Here is a 16338-nt window from a genome sequence, read left to right on the forward strand (position 1 = left end):
CTCTCTCTCTCTCTCTCTCTCTCTCTCTCTCTCTCTCTCTCTCTCTCTCTCTCTCTCTCTCTCTTTCCTCCAGCCACCTCATTCACTTGCAAAATGTGCCTTTTTTCATGCCCTTTGTTGACTTGCCTGGCTAGCTGACTGAATTCCTGAATTCCTTCCTGTTACTTGACAATTTCCACCTGACTACTGTGCAAGATAGGCACTCTTTCTTTTAAGCTGATAAGGATAAAAATACCTTCCTTTTGCACTTGGGAGAAGGAAGAAAGGGAAATGTATCTGCCCTTTTAACCAGCATTTTACTTTTTGAGCTAAAGCCTTTGAATGGAGGGTACAAACAGGACCCCCTTTGAGGTGAACAAAACTCAATCTGTGAAAGAAGGTAGTCCATCATTAACTGTGTAGTTTATGTGTTGGGCAGATACATTCACTGGAAATATGTTTTCAAATTAAATGCTGAATATTTGCTTCTCTTTCTTTTATCTCTTCCCAGGACTCAAAGAAGCATTTCTTTTTAGCACTTAAAAGGAAGAGTCATTTGGTTTTTCTCAACAGTTCCCAAAATCTCCAGGGTGGTCTTTCGACTCAGAGACAGAGAGAGAAGGATTCTTTTTAATACTAATGAAAAGCTAAGCCTTCCCCAAACTTAAATATGATTTTAAAGTTGTCTTTGAGCTAGGAGTTCTTAGCATATATTTTTGATGTGCTCTCACGCTGTTACCTTTCCCATTGGGATATGTTTTGACTTTCTCTCCTGAGATTTAAAAAAGAAATCAATATGGAAAGAAAAGCATGCTTGGACCCTGCCCCCAGACCTTTGAGCCCTTGAGATGGCAGATGCTGCTAGAGCTATGTCTTCAGCAGGGGTGAAGATTCACTGTTAAAGACACAGGAGTATCAGCAAGCTGTGCCACCCTTTGATAGAAGGTCAATAAGTACCTAGGAAAACCTTACCAGGAAGTACTTACAAGCTCAAGAAGAAACTTTGTATATACTAGTTATCTTGACCAAAATTTGTTAAGAACTATTTTAATCATTTGTAAGTCACTAGACAAAGAACAAACTTATATTTACTCCCCTTATTTTTCTCATAACAGTAAGAAGAATTCATTATTTCCAGCTCTTCAGAGTTTTATCAAGAATGTAAGCAATCCTAGATGTTGGCTTTTTTGAAATATGCTATGAAAAATACATATATTTCTGCCACATTAAAAGAGAAATACCAGATTTTGTATTGCATTATGAATTACCGACTGTCAGTGAAATAGTTTTCAATGAGACTAAAGAAAAAAAAAGTTTAAAATCTGGATTTCTTAAGAGACCCCAAATTTTGGGCCATATGTGGTGTAGACTTACTTTTCAGATCTAAATTCCTGGCTCCTGCTGTGCTTTGGGTGGTGATTTTGGTATCAATCTTGACTGTGTGGAGATTGTTGGTGTCCCTAGATATCATCACATTGTGCCACTGATTGTCGTTGAGTGGCTTATTTGAGCTACCTTTGATGAGGTTAGCCCCATTTCCCAAGTCAAACACATAATGCAAGTACCTAAGGAAAGAACAAGAGAAGTGAGCAGTGGAAGGACTTGGATGAAGTAAGACACACCTACATGGACAAATATAGCTGAAGACACTTTTAATTGCCTAGAAAAATAACCATATAAAAAAATGCTTATAAAAAGATAAAAAGTATCACATTTTTGTAACAAGAGAGATGGATCATTGTGCATCTAGTGGAATTTAAAGAAACTTTATGGAAATTATTTTTCATTTTTATCATTGCATTCTCAGTACCTCAAAGTGCATGATCCAAATTGAATAATAAATGCTTGCTGAATGGGATTACATTGTGAAATTATGGAATTAAAATTTTTTTTAAATTGCTATTTTGAAATGTTGGAAACCATATCTTCACTTGAATTACTAGGAAATAATAGAATTAAATCATAGTTAGCTAGGATCTTGAAGGAATTAGTTGATCTGATCACTTTAATTTTCTAATTAACTTAATGATGATGATTTATATTTTCATAATATCTCATAGAAAGCTTTCATTTTTCATTAGGGACTTGAAATGATCCTGTTTGATCAGAGAAGACAACTTTTGGGTGCTTCCTTTTGCATGAGGAGACCAAAACTTAGAAAAACAAGATTTATATAATTGAGATCTACATAGTAACTGACAAGTATCAATCTTTTTTTTCTTAAAAGGATCAGTCTTGAACTCAGTGTTTTGAGATCAAATCTAGCACTTCTTTCTCTCAACTTGCAAGTTCCTTATTGAAAATTTTCTAAAACATTTCAATTTAATTTTCTGTCAATATAATGATGGTCATTAATCAGAAATTAATCCTTGGGCTTTTTCTTAACAGATTGTAGACAATCTATGAATTATTGTTGACCAAATGAGTTACTGAATCTATGGGAAAACTCTCACTTTCAAGCCCTCTCTTTTCTCTGACTAGCTGTCTCTGTTTTAATTGAGCCCCTTTCTGCTTGGTTTCCCATTCTTTTTCTGTAGTCTGACTAAAACCCTTATGTTAGAAACTGCCATCTCCCATGTAACCCTGCTGATTGCTGCCTGCTTGTCAGTGATCTCAGAAATAGTAAGACAATCAGAGATGACTGATCAAAAATTATTTCCTTTTTTTTTCCTTCAGACAATTTGAGATGAAAGGAAGGGAAGACACCATTTAATTCAAATGTTTCCTAAACAAGCATCTCCAATACCATTTCCCCAAGAAGCTTATTTCTAGGATCTGATAAATGATCTCTGCTAGGAAACAACTGATAACCTTTCTCCTAAAAGTGCAAGTCAACCAAAAAAATTAGTTCTACTTAGTTATACTCTAGTTATTAGGATTTTATTAATATTTGGTCATAAGAGCACAAATATAGAACTGGAATGGACATTATATGTCCAATTCTTTGAATTTTGTAGATGAGGAAACAGAATGAGAGAACTTCAATGAATCATCCATATTCATAAAGGGAAGAAACCTCAGTGCTGTGATTTTTTTCTCTGAACCTGTGACTCCAAATTCAAGAGCTCTTTCAGGCACCACACTTGATTTGATATGCACCTACCCTTTAACTAATTCAACCACGATAAAGTCATTTCCATCTCCACTATTGTATAAAATCAATCCATCTAGGGATGTTGTCTTGAACTGGAAAAAAAGATGCATAGAGGTGTATGCTTGCAATGTAGCTAAGGCAACATAACTTGATTTGGTCTTGAAAGTGACAGGATCTGCTATGATGTTCCTGAAGCCAAATCTGGCATTTAGTTCACAATAGTCTATGTCGCCATTTTTACACAAGTCAATATATGCCATTCCATTAAAAGTCAGACTTTGCAGGTGACCAATGAAATTGGAGGGGACAGAGGACAGATACCGCCTCTCTGTTATGATTCCCGTCTCTATGTTGTGGAATTCCAGCCTTGTATGATCTCCTGCCATTTGGCCTAGAAAGTGAGAAAAAATGATAATATCAGTGTATTGTTTCATTAGGAAAAAATATAAAAAGAATAGCACTTTTGAAATTACCAGTGATAGCATAATTCTTTTAAACATAAGGGACCATTTTCTCCTTGTTTTTATTGTTGTACCAGGCACAAAAGAACTTTTCTCTTCCTCCTTCTGCTTCTCCTCTTCTTCTTTCTTCATTTGATGATTGTGTTTTAATCAATCTTCATTAAATTTTCTGATGATGATCCTCTCTAAGCTTGGTTTGTATAGACTCCATATAGCAGAATTTATTATTGGAACAACAAAGGTCATGTGAGCTATATTTAACATTCTTCATCTGTATTTTTATTCTAATCATCAGTCCAAGTGAAAATAACTAAACTTGAGTGAATAAATGAATGATAAAACATTTATTAAGCACTTAACTCTGATAAGCATTGGGGATACAAATACAAGTGAAATAGTTCCTGTCTTCAAGGAGTTTATATTCTAATGTGGGAAGATAATACACAAAGGGGAGTGAGAAATCAGGAATGGAGGGGTTACAATTTCAGAGGCCTGGCATGGAGAGGGCCAAGGAATGACAAGTTGGTCTGGTTCTGGAAAAAAAAATGTAAAAAGCTCTTATATCAGAGACCAGGGAGTCAGGGCAGAGTACAAGACATTCTGGTGGGAAGAAGTTGAGGAGGATGAGATAAAAGGAAGCTTCAGATCAGTCATACAAATTTTTATGGGTTCAACCCAGCTATATGATTAACAAGTTCTTACTTTGCAACTTGATTTCCCTCCAATGCAACTTTATTACATTGCCATTCCCTGTGGAAATTAAGAAGAGCTGCTCATCACTTTTCACAGAAGTAATCTTTTTAAATTTGAAAACAGTTAACTAGGTGTCGGCTCTCACATTCTTTCTAACAGTGATGGTTCTCCAACTTTTTCACATAAAAATTTCCTAGCCTATTTATAAGCGACACTGTTCTGTATCTTATACAATGTCCATTTTGAATTCTAAATCTTAGTTCCTTAGTCAAAATATTTCTAATAGAAACATGACAAATATGGTATATACCAGGAAATCATCTCAAGAACGCCACTGTTATGGTTTTCTTTCTATTCCTGAATGAAGATGTGGTCATTAGAAAAAAATCACATACACCATACTGAATAGTTATTTTATGATTTATTCTGAACCCAGATCCTTTTCTGCCATGACCCATGCTAAGCCAATCTTATTCTATATTGCCTTTGTAAAAATAACTATTCCTTCCCCATTTTCATGGACATTTTATTTCTCCTCCAACTTTTCAAAGACAATTTCACTTCTAATCAAGTTATTCAAGGTGCTGCTCACCCCCACTCAACTTGGTGTAATTGGAAAGTTTACCGAGCATACTCTATTCCATCATCCATGTCATTAATGAAAATGTTAATTAGTGCTAGGCTTACTTTCATCCTTTGAGAACTTCTACTCAGTTATCAGCCAAGTTGACATTTTAGAATTCTAGAGGTGAAGAAGTTACCTAGGAAGTCATCTGGTCAATGCTTCTCTTTTTACACATGAGGAAATTGAGTTTGAGAGATTGAAGAACTAGCCTAAGGTCACACAACTAGTTTGCTAGCTGTAGGTAGAGCTTGTGTCCTGATTTCTTCCTCCATTCTCTTTCCACTACATCATAGCTGCTATTTAATCAGTGATGTGTCCTCTGATTACATCCTTCTAATTAGATAAAAACACTTTTCTTTCACTGAAATAAAATAAGAAAAAGCAGATCTTTGAAGAAATATTCACATGAGAAAATCTGCATTTTAAATTATTATTGACAAAAAAAACATTATCTCATTGAATTTTCCTTTTGACAGTTCATACTTTCTCCCTATATTTCAACAAAATCCATGCCTAGGCACATATACATGCACTCAATTTTCACATTCTTTCTTTAGCCTTTTATAATAGTGACCCTATCTCCTCCTCTTCCTCCTCCTCTTCTTGTTCTTGTTCTCTTTCTTCTCCTTTTCTATTAGGGCACCTGAAACTAATTTAATTTAATTAAACTAACTTAAATATCTGTGGTAATTTTGATTTCTGGTTCTCAGTTATCTGTAGTTTTATTTGTCTTCCTCAGATCGTTCTTTCTTGGGAAATTACATCTGATTTGTGACTATATCTATAAAAGAAATTACTCCACTGCCACTCTTTCAGGAACCTAATTCTGGGGATAGCAAATATAGCAATGAAAAGGTCTTGAAGGGGATTTGTTGCTTGTGTTTGTGAATGTTTGTGAGTGTGTGTACATGTTTATGTGTGAGGAACCCTCTTGGCAATCTGTTGACTCCTATAAACCTCCTTCTCAAATTAATATTTTTAAATGCATAAAAACATACATACACAAGATTACAAAGGAAAACAATTATGTTAAAATTCAGTTATTAAAAACAGTTTCAAAATTAGCTAATGGACTCCAAGTTATGAACCCCTGGATGAGAGGCACATTTTAAACACTGTTGATTTAAATGCTCACTTCGTTTGTCTTTTTATGCTGTGATTTCTCACACATTTAATTTTTAGAAAGATCCCTTTCTTATTACATTCTTGATATATCTGAACCCCTTGAGGGGGATGGAGTAGGGGGTGTTTAATTTTTGCATCCTCCGTAAGTTGGAGAATGTATTTTACGTTTCTTCTTTTCAGACTGGACTTGTGCTTTCATTGGTGTAGAGATACAAAGTGTTAGAAAACAATTGTCAGAAAATTGTATCTACATATAATTGAAAAAATAAAATAACTATTGCATGAAAACATTGGTATAACCTATATCTTATACCAGACTATTTACTGCTTACAGGAGGGACGTTCATTTTGTTGTAGCCAAAAAGCTGAGACCCATAACTAACAGCTTGACAGCATCATACCCAGTTAAGCATGGGGGTTTTGATAGCGTCATGCTCTGCTCAGCAAGGCAGTTATCTGGAGCTCACAGTCCCAGGGACACCACTCCTCCCTAGACAGGACAGCCTTGAAGATTAAGAATCATATCCTGTGGCACCTGGAAACATCCCTACTCCCACTGTCTAGCTATTAGCTAACCCTAAGACAAAGGCACTTATACCCTAGCCCTTGAAACATATATATTCCCTCCTTTGAATGCACTACTTGGGATTCTCTTGTTGAGTTCCCCCAGCACGCACTGGCAATAAAGCTTTCTCCTGCTTGATTGCATTGTCTCCTGTGTTCCTCTGGTGGCCACCCATTTGAACCCTAACAATTTGAACTATAAAATGTCAGAAATATTTTTTTTCAAAATTGCTTCTACATGTAATTCAAAGAAAAATAAATAAAATGGTGTAGAGATCTCCCCAATGAAATAATTCTCTCTGCAAATGCAAATTGGTAGTAGTCCCATGCCTAATAATTTTAGGCCATTATCTAGAGCACTAAGAAGTTAAGTGACTTGCCTAAGGTCACAGAGCTAGTAAGTATCAGAGATAAGGCTGGAACCTGACTAGGTCTTTCTGACTTCAAGTTTTCCATACACTGTATCACACTGTTTTACACAAAGAAGGGGACAGATAAATGTTTATCCACATAAGATGGATGTTTCTTTCTCCCTCTATGCCCTTTTCTTTTGCTAGCCAATGTTGTTCTCAGTAGTCCTTAAGAACTTCAGTGATTCAATCAATAAATATTTAGTAAGAGCATACTATGTGCCTGGCATTGTGCTAAGTGCTGGCTCCTCCATAGCATTGTACATCACAAGATTCATTCACTGCATTTGCCTCCAACAAATATTTTAACTGCCAGCTAGGACTGTGAGTTCAAGGAGTCAAACATCATATGAAGAATTTGTTTTGCTTGACAATGTTTATTTTTACCAAAAAAATTGTTTTTTTTCTTTTATTTTCCAAAGAGGATAGGAGTAGAACTGGGATAGAAATAGAATGGACTTCTAATTTAAAACAAAATAGAGAAGTGAGGGATTCTACACATTTAAAATATTGGAAACACTTTCAGAAGAGGTCCCCGTATTATCACTTTCACTTTTATAAGTCTTTCTACAAAAATAAAATCTATAAAACTGACAGTGAAAAAAATGTGGAGTTCATTATTTTCTCATTTCAGTTTTTTATGGGTAACTTATTAAGACTATTTCACTGATTGATTGTTGAATCATTAGGAATAACCTAAAGCAATGATTATAGATGATACTTAACTTGGGAAAGAGGGGCTCCAGTCATCATATCTATTTTACCTATAAGGAAAGAGTAGCTAACAGATGAAAAGACTTGCCTGTAGATATAACTAGTACCAGATAAGACCAACTAAGATCCAGCATACTATAGCCTATATGATGTTACCTCTATGTTCAACAAAGATTTTTATAAAGGGGGGCAAGATTTAGTCCGTATGAATCAAAGGGTTTCAAAATTTGATTCATGAGGCTACTTAGTCAAGATGACCTTTATATGGAAGACTGAAGCAATGGGAAAATATTCACTCATGATATGAGGGGGTCGGGGGGTCTTTTTAAAGCTCAGGGGAATTTTTCCCCCTAACTTTATTGTATAAAACAGTCTACTCAGAATGTCATTATTAATCTATGTACTGATTACATGAATCTTGATTTTCCGAATTTCTTAGCAAAGCAGAAAAGAAAACCAGAAAAACAGCCACATTGCCTGATTGTTTTAGCTTCTAAAATTGCATATTAATGGAGGCTTCTGCCATATTCCACAGTTTGAGAGTCATGACTAGTGAGACTCTTTATTAGTCAAACATTCGCTCACTCAATCTAATCCCAAGCAGTTAAGGAAATTTTAAAAAAATCAAAATGAGTAACATGAATAGGGAGAGGACTTGATTGGTAAAATTATTAAAGCTTACTGGAACAAGCCCAAGTTAGGAAAAGATAAATTAGAATTCTTTGGAGTCTAGATTTAAGCTTCATTCACATTTACTCTGAAAATTAAATGGAAAGACCTAATTTTATCTTAAGGAAAAAGCATTCCTTGGCATGGAAATTATATCTTCTACAGCTTGGATTCTTGCCACTTTCAGTTGCATTTAGAGCCTTTCACAACTTGGCTCCCATCCCTTTCTAGACTGAATTTACATGACTCTACCTCTTACACTCTGTGTTCCAGCCAGAATGGACAACTTGTTGTTTGTCATGTACAAGAATCTATCTCTTGTTTCTGTGCCTTCACATAGACTGTCCTCGTGCCTAGAATGTACTCTCCATTTACCTTTGCTCTTGAGATCTCAAGCTCCCTTCAGTGCTCAGATGTTAAGAGAACATTTTTCTGTCCTACTTCCACATTTTAGTGCTCCCTCATTCACATTCTTTGTGCTCAGACACTGCCTAGCCTTTTATACGGGCATCTTGGATGTAGAAAGAGCTTAATAAATGTTTCCTTTCCCTTCCCTTTATCACAGTACTTGACACATAGAAAATACTTAATAAATTTTTAATTCATTCATGCATTCGCATTATCACTTGCTTAGTTGTGTACTTTTTGACTTCCCTTAGTAATCTGCCTGTCAACTCCTTGAGGACAGGGACCATTTTATTTTTGCCTTTGTATTTCCTGTTCCTGACACATAGTAGGGACTTCATAAGTTATTTGTTAGATTCACCACATCCCTAAGGCTTTCTTTTTAGTATCATATGATCTTACCTACTGTTCAGCTATAATGATCAGTTGTAAATCTTGTTCATTCTTAGTAACAATGAAGAATTCCTCATTTCACACTGAACTTAGTCTGAAAGATTCTTAAGGAGCTTCTCCTTCTGGCAACTTTGCCTATAGTGTTGGAAATCTTAACTAAAGGTTTGCTGAGTCAAAATGTTTGTGTAGGACAGCTTAGTGAACTACTCATAGAAGAGGAATTTGATTATGGAGAAAGGGGGGAAAGAATGAGAGGACTGGATGGAGATGATGGGGAGAGAAGAATGGCTAGGAAAAGAGCTTAAAATGGTTTTAAAAGAACAAAATCTAAGAGAAATAACAGGGCTTCCTTGGTCAAAGATTCAGCCACTCTATAATTGAAATCAACTCTGAAATTTTATCTGAAGGTATTGATCCTTGTTAAAAATGTAAAAAAACAAAAAACAAAAAAACAAAAAAACCCTGAGTGAAGTTAACCTTTGAATTCTTATCAGACATTCCAGAGAAGATTATAAGGGCATGTTTTGATGTAAAGGAGGGAGCAGGTAAGTAGTATTTGACATCTGATCTTAAGATGTGGGAAGAGGGGAGGAAATGCTCAGAAAGTTGAGGTTATGAATGGGTAAAGGCTTCCTAGTGTGAATGAAAGAGCACAGGATTTGGAAGCAGAAAGCTGAGGTTTAAATTCCATCTCTCTGCTACTTATTAGATGTATGACCTTAAGTATTTCCCTTAATCCCTATCCCTCAGTTCCCTCATCTGTAAAGTGAAGGGTTTGAACTGGATGATCTCTATAGCCATTTTCAGTTCTAAATACTCTTAGACAAATTGGCCAATTGTCCTCTTCCTTTATTAAATATAAATACAGGAGAGGATTCATGAGAGAATTAAATTCCATTTTTAGTTTTATGTGTTTAGGATCATAGGATTTAAAGCTGGAAAAGATTTTAGCATATGCCTCTCCTTTAATAGATGACAAAACAGGCTGGAGAGGAGGGATGAATTTTTCAGGGGGCAGAAAGTAAAGCTATGGTTTGAACTCAGATTCTCTAACTCCAAATCTGGCCTCTTTCTAGCATAATCATTGCCTTCTGTTTCCTAATGCCAGGGTAGAGTTAGTAGTACATAGATTAGAAAATCAATGCTTTCTGTTAGCTCCAATTTGCTCACAGGTGGTAACTGACAAATTCTGGCATAGGTTAAAAGAAAAGCTAAAGAATCCAAAAGATCCGAGGACTATATAAAAAAAGCACTGAAAGGTTTACTGTATACTAGATAGTGCTCTCAGATACATACATGCACATACACACATACATATATGAATATGTGCACCTGCACACATGTAGATAGATGTATACATGTGCGTGTACACATGTTACATGTGTGTATATAAATGCTTATTTTTGCATGTACACATATATACAAGTGTATATATGTGCATATATGCATGCATGTATATCTATCTTTATATCTGTGTGTGTGTCTCATCTTCTTGCCCCACTTTCCAGTTCTTGCTCTTTGGTATAAATGGAGATTTGGAACTTTGGACTTCATCCCCCATAAGTGGTTAGTATTTCCCAGAATTCCCTTCAATCTCTCCTGTACCTCCACATTTGTGTGGTCATGTTATTGTTTTATAGTTAGCTATAACTCCTCTCTCTTTCTCTTTAGTTCCTGGGAGTGAGGTGGTTAGTACATTTTAGTTATTTTCTTTTGTTAGTTTATTATTAATAAAATATTTATAAACATAATATTTAGTATTTTGCATATTAATTTTAATAGCCACATTATAGCTTACCACAAAGGGAAAGACTTCTCAAATATTTAAGAGAGATTTTAAGTAAAATTAGTAAGTTTGTCTGGACTCCACCCACCCAGCACAAGAGCTGGGGTTGCCTCTTCTCTCCAAGGACCTGCAATCCTGCTGTTTTTTCTTCCCTGGCACCTGCTTTCTGCTGCTGCTGTGAGCCAGCTCTTTCCACCTAGCCTGAAACCCTTGCTGTGGCTGTTGAGACCAGACCTGCTGCTGTGAGCCAGCCAATCCTAGCTGCTTTTTTCCACTGCAGAGGGTGAGACCCCAATCCCTTCCCCCCATCCTATGTGGCTTTTCCAGCCCAAGCTACCATTTTTTAAGCCAAAGTCTTAAACTGATCTTGTACTTCTGGCTGAGAGAGACTTGCAACTAGGGGACTTATCTTTATTTTTTTTTCTTTTGAGGACAGAGAGACTAAATCAGTAGATTTGAAGAAGAAGTTTTTGGGATTTTGTCTCTACCTTTTGGCCAGTTCTCTCATATGCAAATACCTTATTGTTCTCCAGCAAGATTTTGAATTTTTGTGTTTAATCTGTAAAGGAAACTTCTATTCAGTGTTTTTTTAATAATGCTGTTTCAAAGCATGCTTAAAATTCTGAAACAACAGTTTGAGGTGGCTAAAAAGTGCAGTTTGGATCTGCTTAATTCTTTTCCATGGGTTTTTTGTGCTTATTGAATACTTTGCAGTTGAGAGCTTGACTAATCTTAAGATTCAGGGAAGAAATTCATCTCCTCATACCCCTTTGGCTTTTTGATTTACTCACACCCATTATGAGGGTTGTGTACACTATGCTCTATGCAGAATTTGACCTCAATATTAAGAAATTCAGAACTCTGACAAACAAAATCTGAATGGTTGATTTCTATGGAGGAGGAGAAATTATCTTAAAAAGAGATCTGTAAGTTTATTGCTTGCTAATTATTTTCAGCTTTTCCTCTCAAGATAATGAACAAATCTATTGGGATTGGTAAAATGGATTTTTTTACTACACTGCTTGTAACTTACTGTTTGCTTATATTATTGTATTTGCTAATTTCTTTAAGGTTTAAAATTGTTAAGTTTATCTGTATTAATCTAATTAATCTCTATTCTGTTATATCATTCTTTATCTGTATCATTTCCCTGTTATTTTACTGAACAACATATCAGTGTAAAAAGCCCATAAACATCTTCCACAATTTTTTTAAGTTGTAAAAAGCCCATAAAGTCTTATGCATCCTGGATTTGTCATCTTAACTATCGAAGTCACATACTGCTTATATAACCTTGGATAATATAATGACGTAAGAATTTAAATTGTAATTTTATAAGGGAACTTTAGAAATGACTTTAGATACCTTCTGAATGGATGATAGGCATATATATATATATATACATATATATATATATATATATATATATATATATCAGGAAGCTAAAAAGAGATCCTACATGATGCATAGTATTTTCACTTTTTAATTTAGTTTACTTTCCTACCAGAAGGATTTAAAATTCTTGGTGATGTTTTAGGCCCAAATAGGTTTTCATCAGCAATTTCCAAGGTTGAAAGATCTGCTATACCTGTAGAATTTGTGACAAATATAGATTTTTTAAACATCACAGAGCAAGTGACTATCTATAAACTCATGTGAATCTTATATAATAATGGGTTTGTTTGCTATTGTCAATAATTGGGCTATTGTGAATTTGGGGAATTTTATACTTTATTTGAATGTACATTATCTACTATATTATTATTTTTATAAATCTGTTATTCTGTAAAAATAATTTACATTCACAGTAGTTCATGGCCAAGTTTAAAAAGGAAATTGGATCCCATTTTTTGGGTAAGAAACCTTTCGCTGATTCTAAGCTATATATTTTTGATTTTTAAAACATTCTTTTATTTTTTCCTCTTCTATGTGCAATACAGTTTTGAGTTTCTTTTTTCTCTCATTTTTGTACTTGAACACATTATCAATATTAATCTTTTATTTATTTTGCAATAATATAAGTTTAAAATACATTTGTTCTAATATTAATGCATACCCAAAATATTTTAAACTAAAGAATAATGCCATTGATTGTTTTAAATAATTATTGCTTAAAGATTCTGTCTGATTCCAGAATATAAAAAGAGCCATTGAACAGTGCTAAAGAAGCACAAAGTTAAAACTGCATAGTACAAATCGAGCACAAGGTCAAAGAGACCAACCAATCCCAGTGGGATTGATGTAATTTTGAGCCAAGATAAAAGGACTTGAACTTGTTTTGGGTTCAAGGTTGCAGTGCTTAATATATGTTAAGACACGGGTCTTCCTCTGAACCACATTCTATCCAAGCACCTCATCCTGGCTACCATTCTGGCTCCTCTAATCTAGTCCCTTTTCTGTATTATATAAGTGTGGCAAACTTTCTGTAGTCCTGGCAACTGTTTCGGTAAATGCATAATTACTTAAATCACTTTTATTAGGTTCTGATTCAAGGACCTGTTATGGTTTTAGTTTCCTTTACTTAGATTTTTTAGACACAAGACTAATATTTTCTATTTCATCCACAAGTTATTTTTTCTCTTTTATGTGGATTTTTTTAATGTGTTTGATTTCTTTTGCAATTGATTCATATACCTATTACTCAGCCATGTATCCCTGAGTGATCTCTGTGTTATTATCCACCTTGAGGTGGGGACTTTATTATTGTTGTGAACTTTGGCTTGAATTTAGGAAATTTTAGGATAAGAAATTTGCTACCTCCCAAAATCCAGATAACAATATAAAACCTAGATTTTATACTTCCTTCTGCTGTTTACCTGCCAGGTCAGCTCAGAAAATAATTCCATCTCTTTGAGGCTCAGCTATATTATCCAAAACTGAGTTAATAACATTTGGTTTTTGCTTGATTCAATCATTTCAGGCATGTCTTATTCTTTGTGATCCCATTTAGAGTTTTCTTCGCAAAGATATTGAAGTGGTTTGCCATTTTCGTCTCCAGCTTATTTTAGAAATGAGGAGACTGAGGCAAACAAGGCTAAGTAACTTGGCCAGATTCGTACAGCTATTAAATATCTGAACCCAAATTTGAACTCAGGAAGATGTCTTCCTGACTACATTTCCCATCCTTTATCCACTGCACTACCTATCTACCTCTATTTGTTTTACCTAACTCAAATGGTTGCTACAAGGAAAAAAACAGATTATGTATGTGGCATTGCTATAAAAATGATTGAATCCTCATAAGCCACACTTCATAATTAGTCCTTATTAACCTGACATGATCCTATCCAATGCAATTTTGACATATCCATGGGTCCAACTATTCTTCAGTTCATCTCTAATAATATATGAAGTCAGTTCACTCCTTTAGGACACTAAGACCCTTTATAATTTTGTACTAATTCAGTAACAGACAGTGTGCTGCTCCTCACCAGTAGATCAGGTGTTTTGAGTTGTTTGTGTGTTGGTTTTTTTTCCCCAGTAGCAGGGATGAAATCACACTATTTTCTCTGGTTCCTAGTGGCTTTCAGGGGATTAGGATCCCAAGGAACTGAAAGATACATATTCTCTAACCTTCAGTGGTAACTAACTTATGATGTTGACCTTAGACCATAGATTTAAATTTGGAAGGTAGCTTAAAAGTAATCTAGATCAACCCCCTCACTTCACATATGAGGAAACTGACAACCTGAGAGGTTAAGTGACTTGTCCAATGTCACATAAATAGAAGATGACAAAGACAAGATTTGGGTTATGGGATCTGATTTTAGAGCTTTACATTTCTCAAAACTATCCATAATAGTACTGACTAAAACCAACCATTTTTAGAGTTATATATTAAAGACATCTCTTTGGGTAAATAGCATAAAAGTTCTTATGGATCTTTGGTATACTTTTCATTCATTTGAGAGAATTAATTAAAGAATATGTAATAAATAAATTAAATAAAAAGAATGTAATCTTCCTATCCAACTCTTCAAACATACATATTATCACCACTGAAGTATTATAAAATACTTTCAAAATCGGGATTGGTCTGTAAAAATTATTCAGTATTCATTTACATTAAATGTAATTTTATTTTATGTTGACTTGTTGGGGCAAAATCTTTATGACATACATATAAAATTGTGAAAATTCATGGCCTAAGATTCCTTCCAATAAAGTGCTTCTATTTATAGAAGGTTAAATGAAATGAATCATGGGTAGTTTCTTTCAGTCTTGAATCCTTTTGCATTCCTGGCAGCTGTCAGCCACAAATCATGGTCACAAAGTACAAGGCAAGGATGCCCCAGGAGGTTGGCAGGGGCAGAATGATACAACTTACCTGTCATAGCTTGCTGGTCATCCACCATTAACTTTAAACTTTTTCCTCGTCGAACCACACGCACTGTGTGCCACTCATTATCATTGAGGTTATAGCCGGCAAAAAGGGTCTCGGGACCTTTGCCTGTAGGATATGCCAAACAGTCATTATGGAAACTCTGAATCAGTCAACAAATGAACCTCACAGAAAGAGAGAGGTGGAGAGAGATAGATAAAGAGAGACAGAGGAAGAGAGAGAAAGAGAGACACTCGCTGGACCAATGTTAAAGCAAGTTTAGAACCATAGCAAGCAAGAAAAATGAGTTAACTTACATTTCAACATATAGATATAACCATTTAAGAAGTACCTTTAGCATTAGGCATTGATCTAAAAAAAGGTAGGAAACCAACTTGTCATAAATAGGCACAAATCAATATGTTGTTTAATTTGATTCTGAAGATTTTCATGTTTACACGTGAATTTTAATGAAAAATATGACTAGTAGTTCATATTTTTCTTTCAAAGCTTCACTTCTAATTCTAACCAGGGAACTAGAAAGACACCGGATTGTTCAGATTATATGCTATTCACTAGACATTTTAAAATTCATCAATTGATAATTGCTTCTTATTACCTGCATCACTATATTTATTTAATGGCTTCATTGAAGCTCACCTATTTTTCTTCTAATGTTTTTCAGTTTCAGTTTTTTGTTTGCCTCTCATTAACCTGGATGTTTTGTCTCCAAAACTAAACCAAAAGTCAAGCTGAAATTAATATTCTTTATTTGTTTTCAGCCAACCTACTCTCTTTGTGTAAGGGGGCTGGGGAAGAGTTAGGATAGTCAGGAGCTTTGTATCCAATGAGGAGGAGAGGAAAGAAATTTTTTTTGAATTTATAAAAGAAATGGAATGATGATAAAATGATTTCACCAAATAATGAATAGTTTGGAATTTCAATTCTAAGTTGTTTATAAATTTTAAGCAGTTGTCTGAGACACATAGAATTTAAGTGCCTTGTTCAGGGCCATGTAATTAATTTAACTTTAAGAGGTAGCATCCTAACTTCTTACTTCTGACTCTAAAGCTAGCACTCCATTCCCTAGTCCATTCTG

At 34.8% G+C, this 16338-nt stretch overlaps 1 protein-coding gene across 18 annotated transcripts in view; it reads right to left on the bottom strand.

The window, feature by feature from the left end:
- Positions 1 to 16338, bottom strand: part of NRXN1 (neurexin 1) — a 1430528-nt gene that overhangs the window by 760478 nt on the left and 653712 nt on the right. For all 18 annotated transcript variants that reach the window (XM_044663323.1, XM_044663322.1, XM_044663321.1 and 15 more), the window contains 3 exons: positions 15246 to 15368; positions 3083 to 3464; positions 1354 to 1544 (listed from right to left, as the gene is read on the bottom strand). In XM_044663323.1, the coding sequence (XP_044519258.1) occupies positions 1354 to 1544; positions 3083 to 3464; positions 15246 to 15368 (696 nt within the window). The remainder of the gene's footprint in view (positions 1 to 1353; positions 1545 to 3082; positions 3465 to 15245; positions 15369 to 16338) is intronic.

This window comes from Gracilinanus agilis, chromosome 2 (assembly GCF_016433145.1).
Source record: "Gracilinanus agilis isolate LMUSP501 chromosome 2, AgileGrace, whole genome shotgun sequence".
Classification (NCBI taxonomy): domain Eukaryota; kingdom Metazoa; phylum Chordata; class Mammalia; order Didelphimorphia; family Didelphidae; genus Gracilinanus; species Gracilinanus agilis.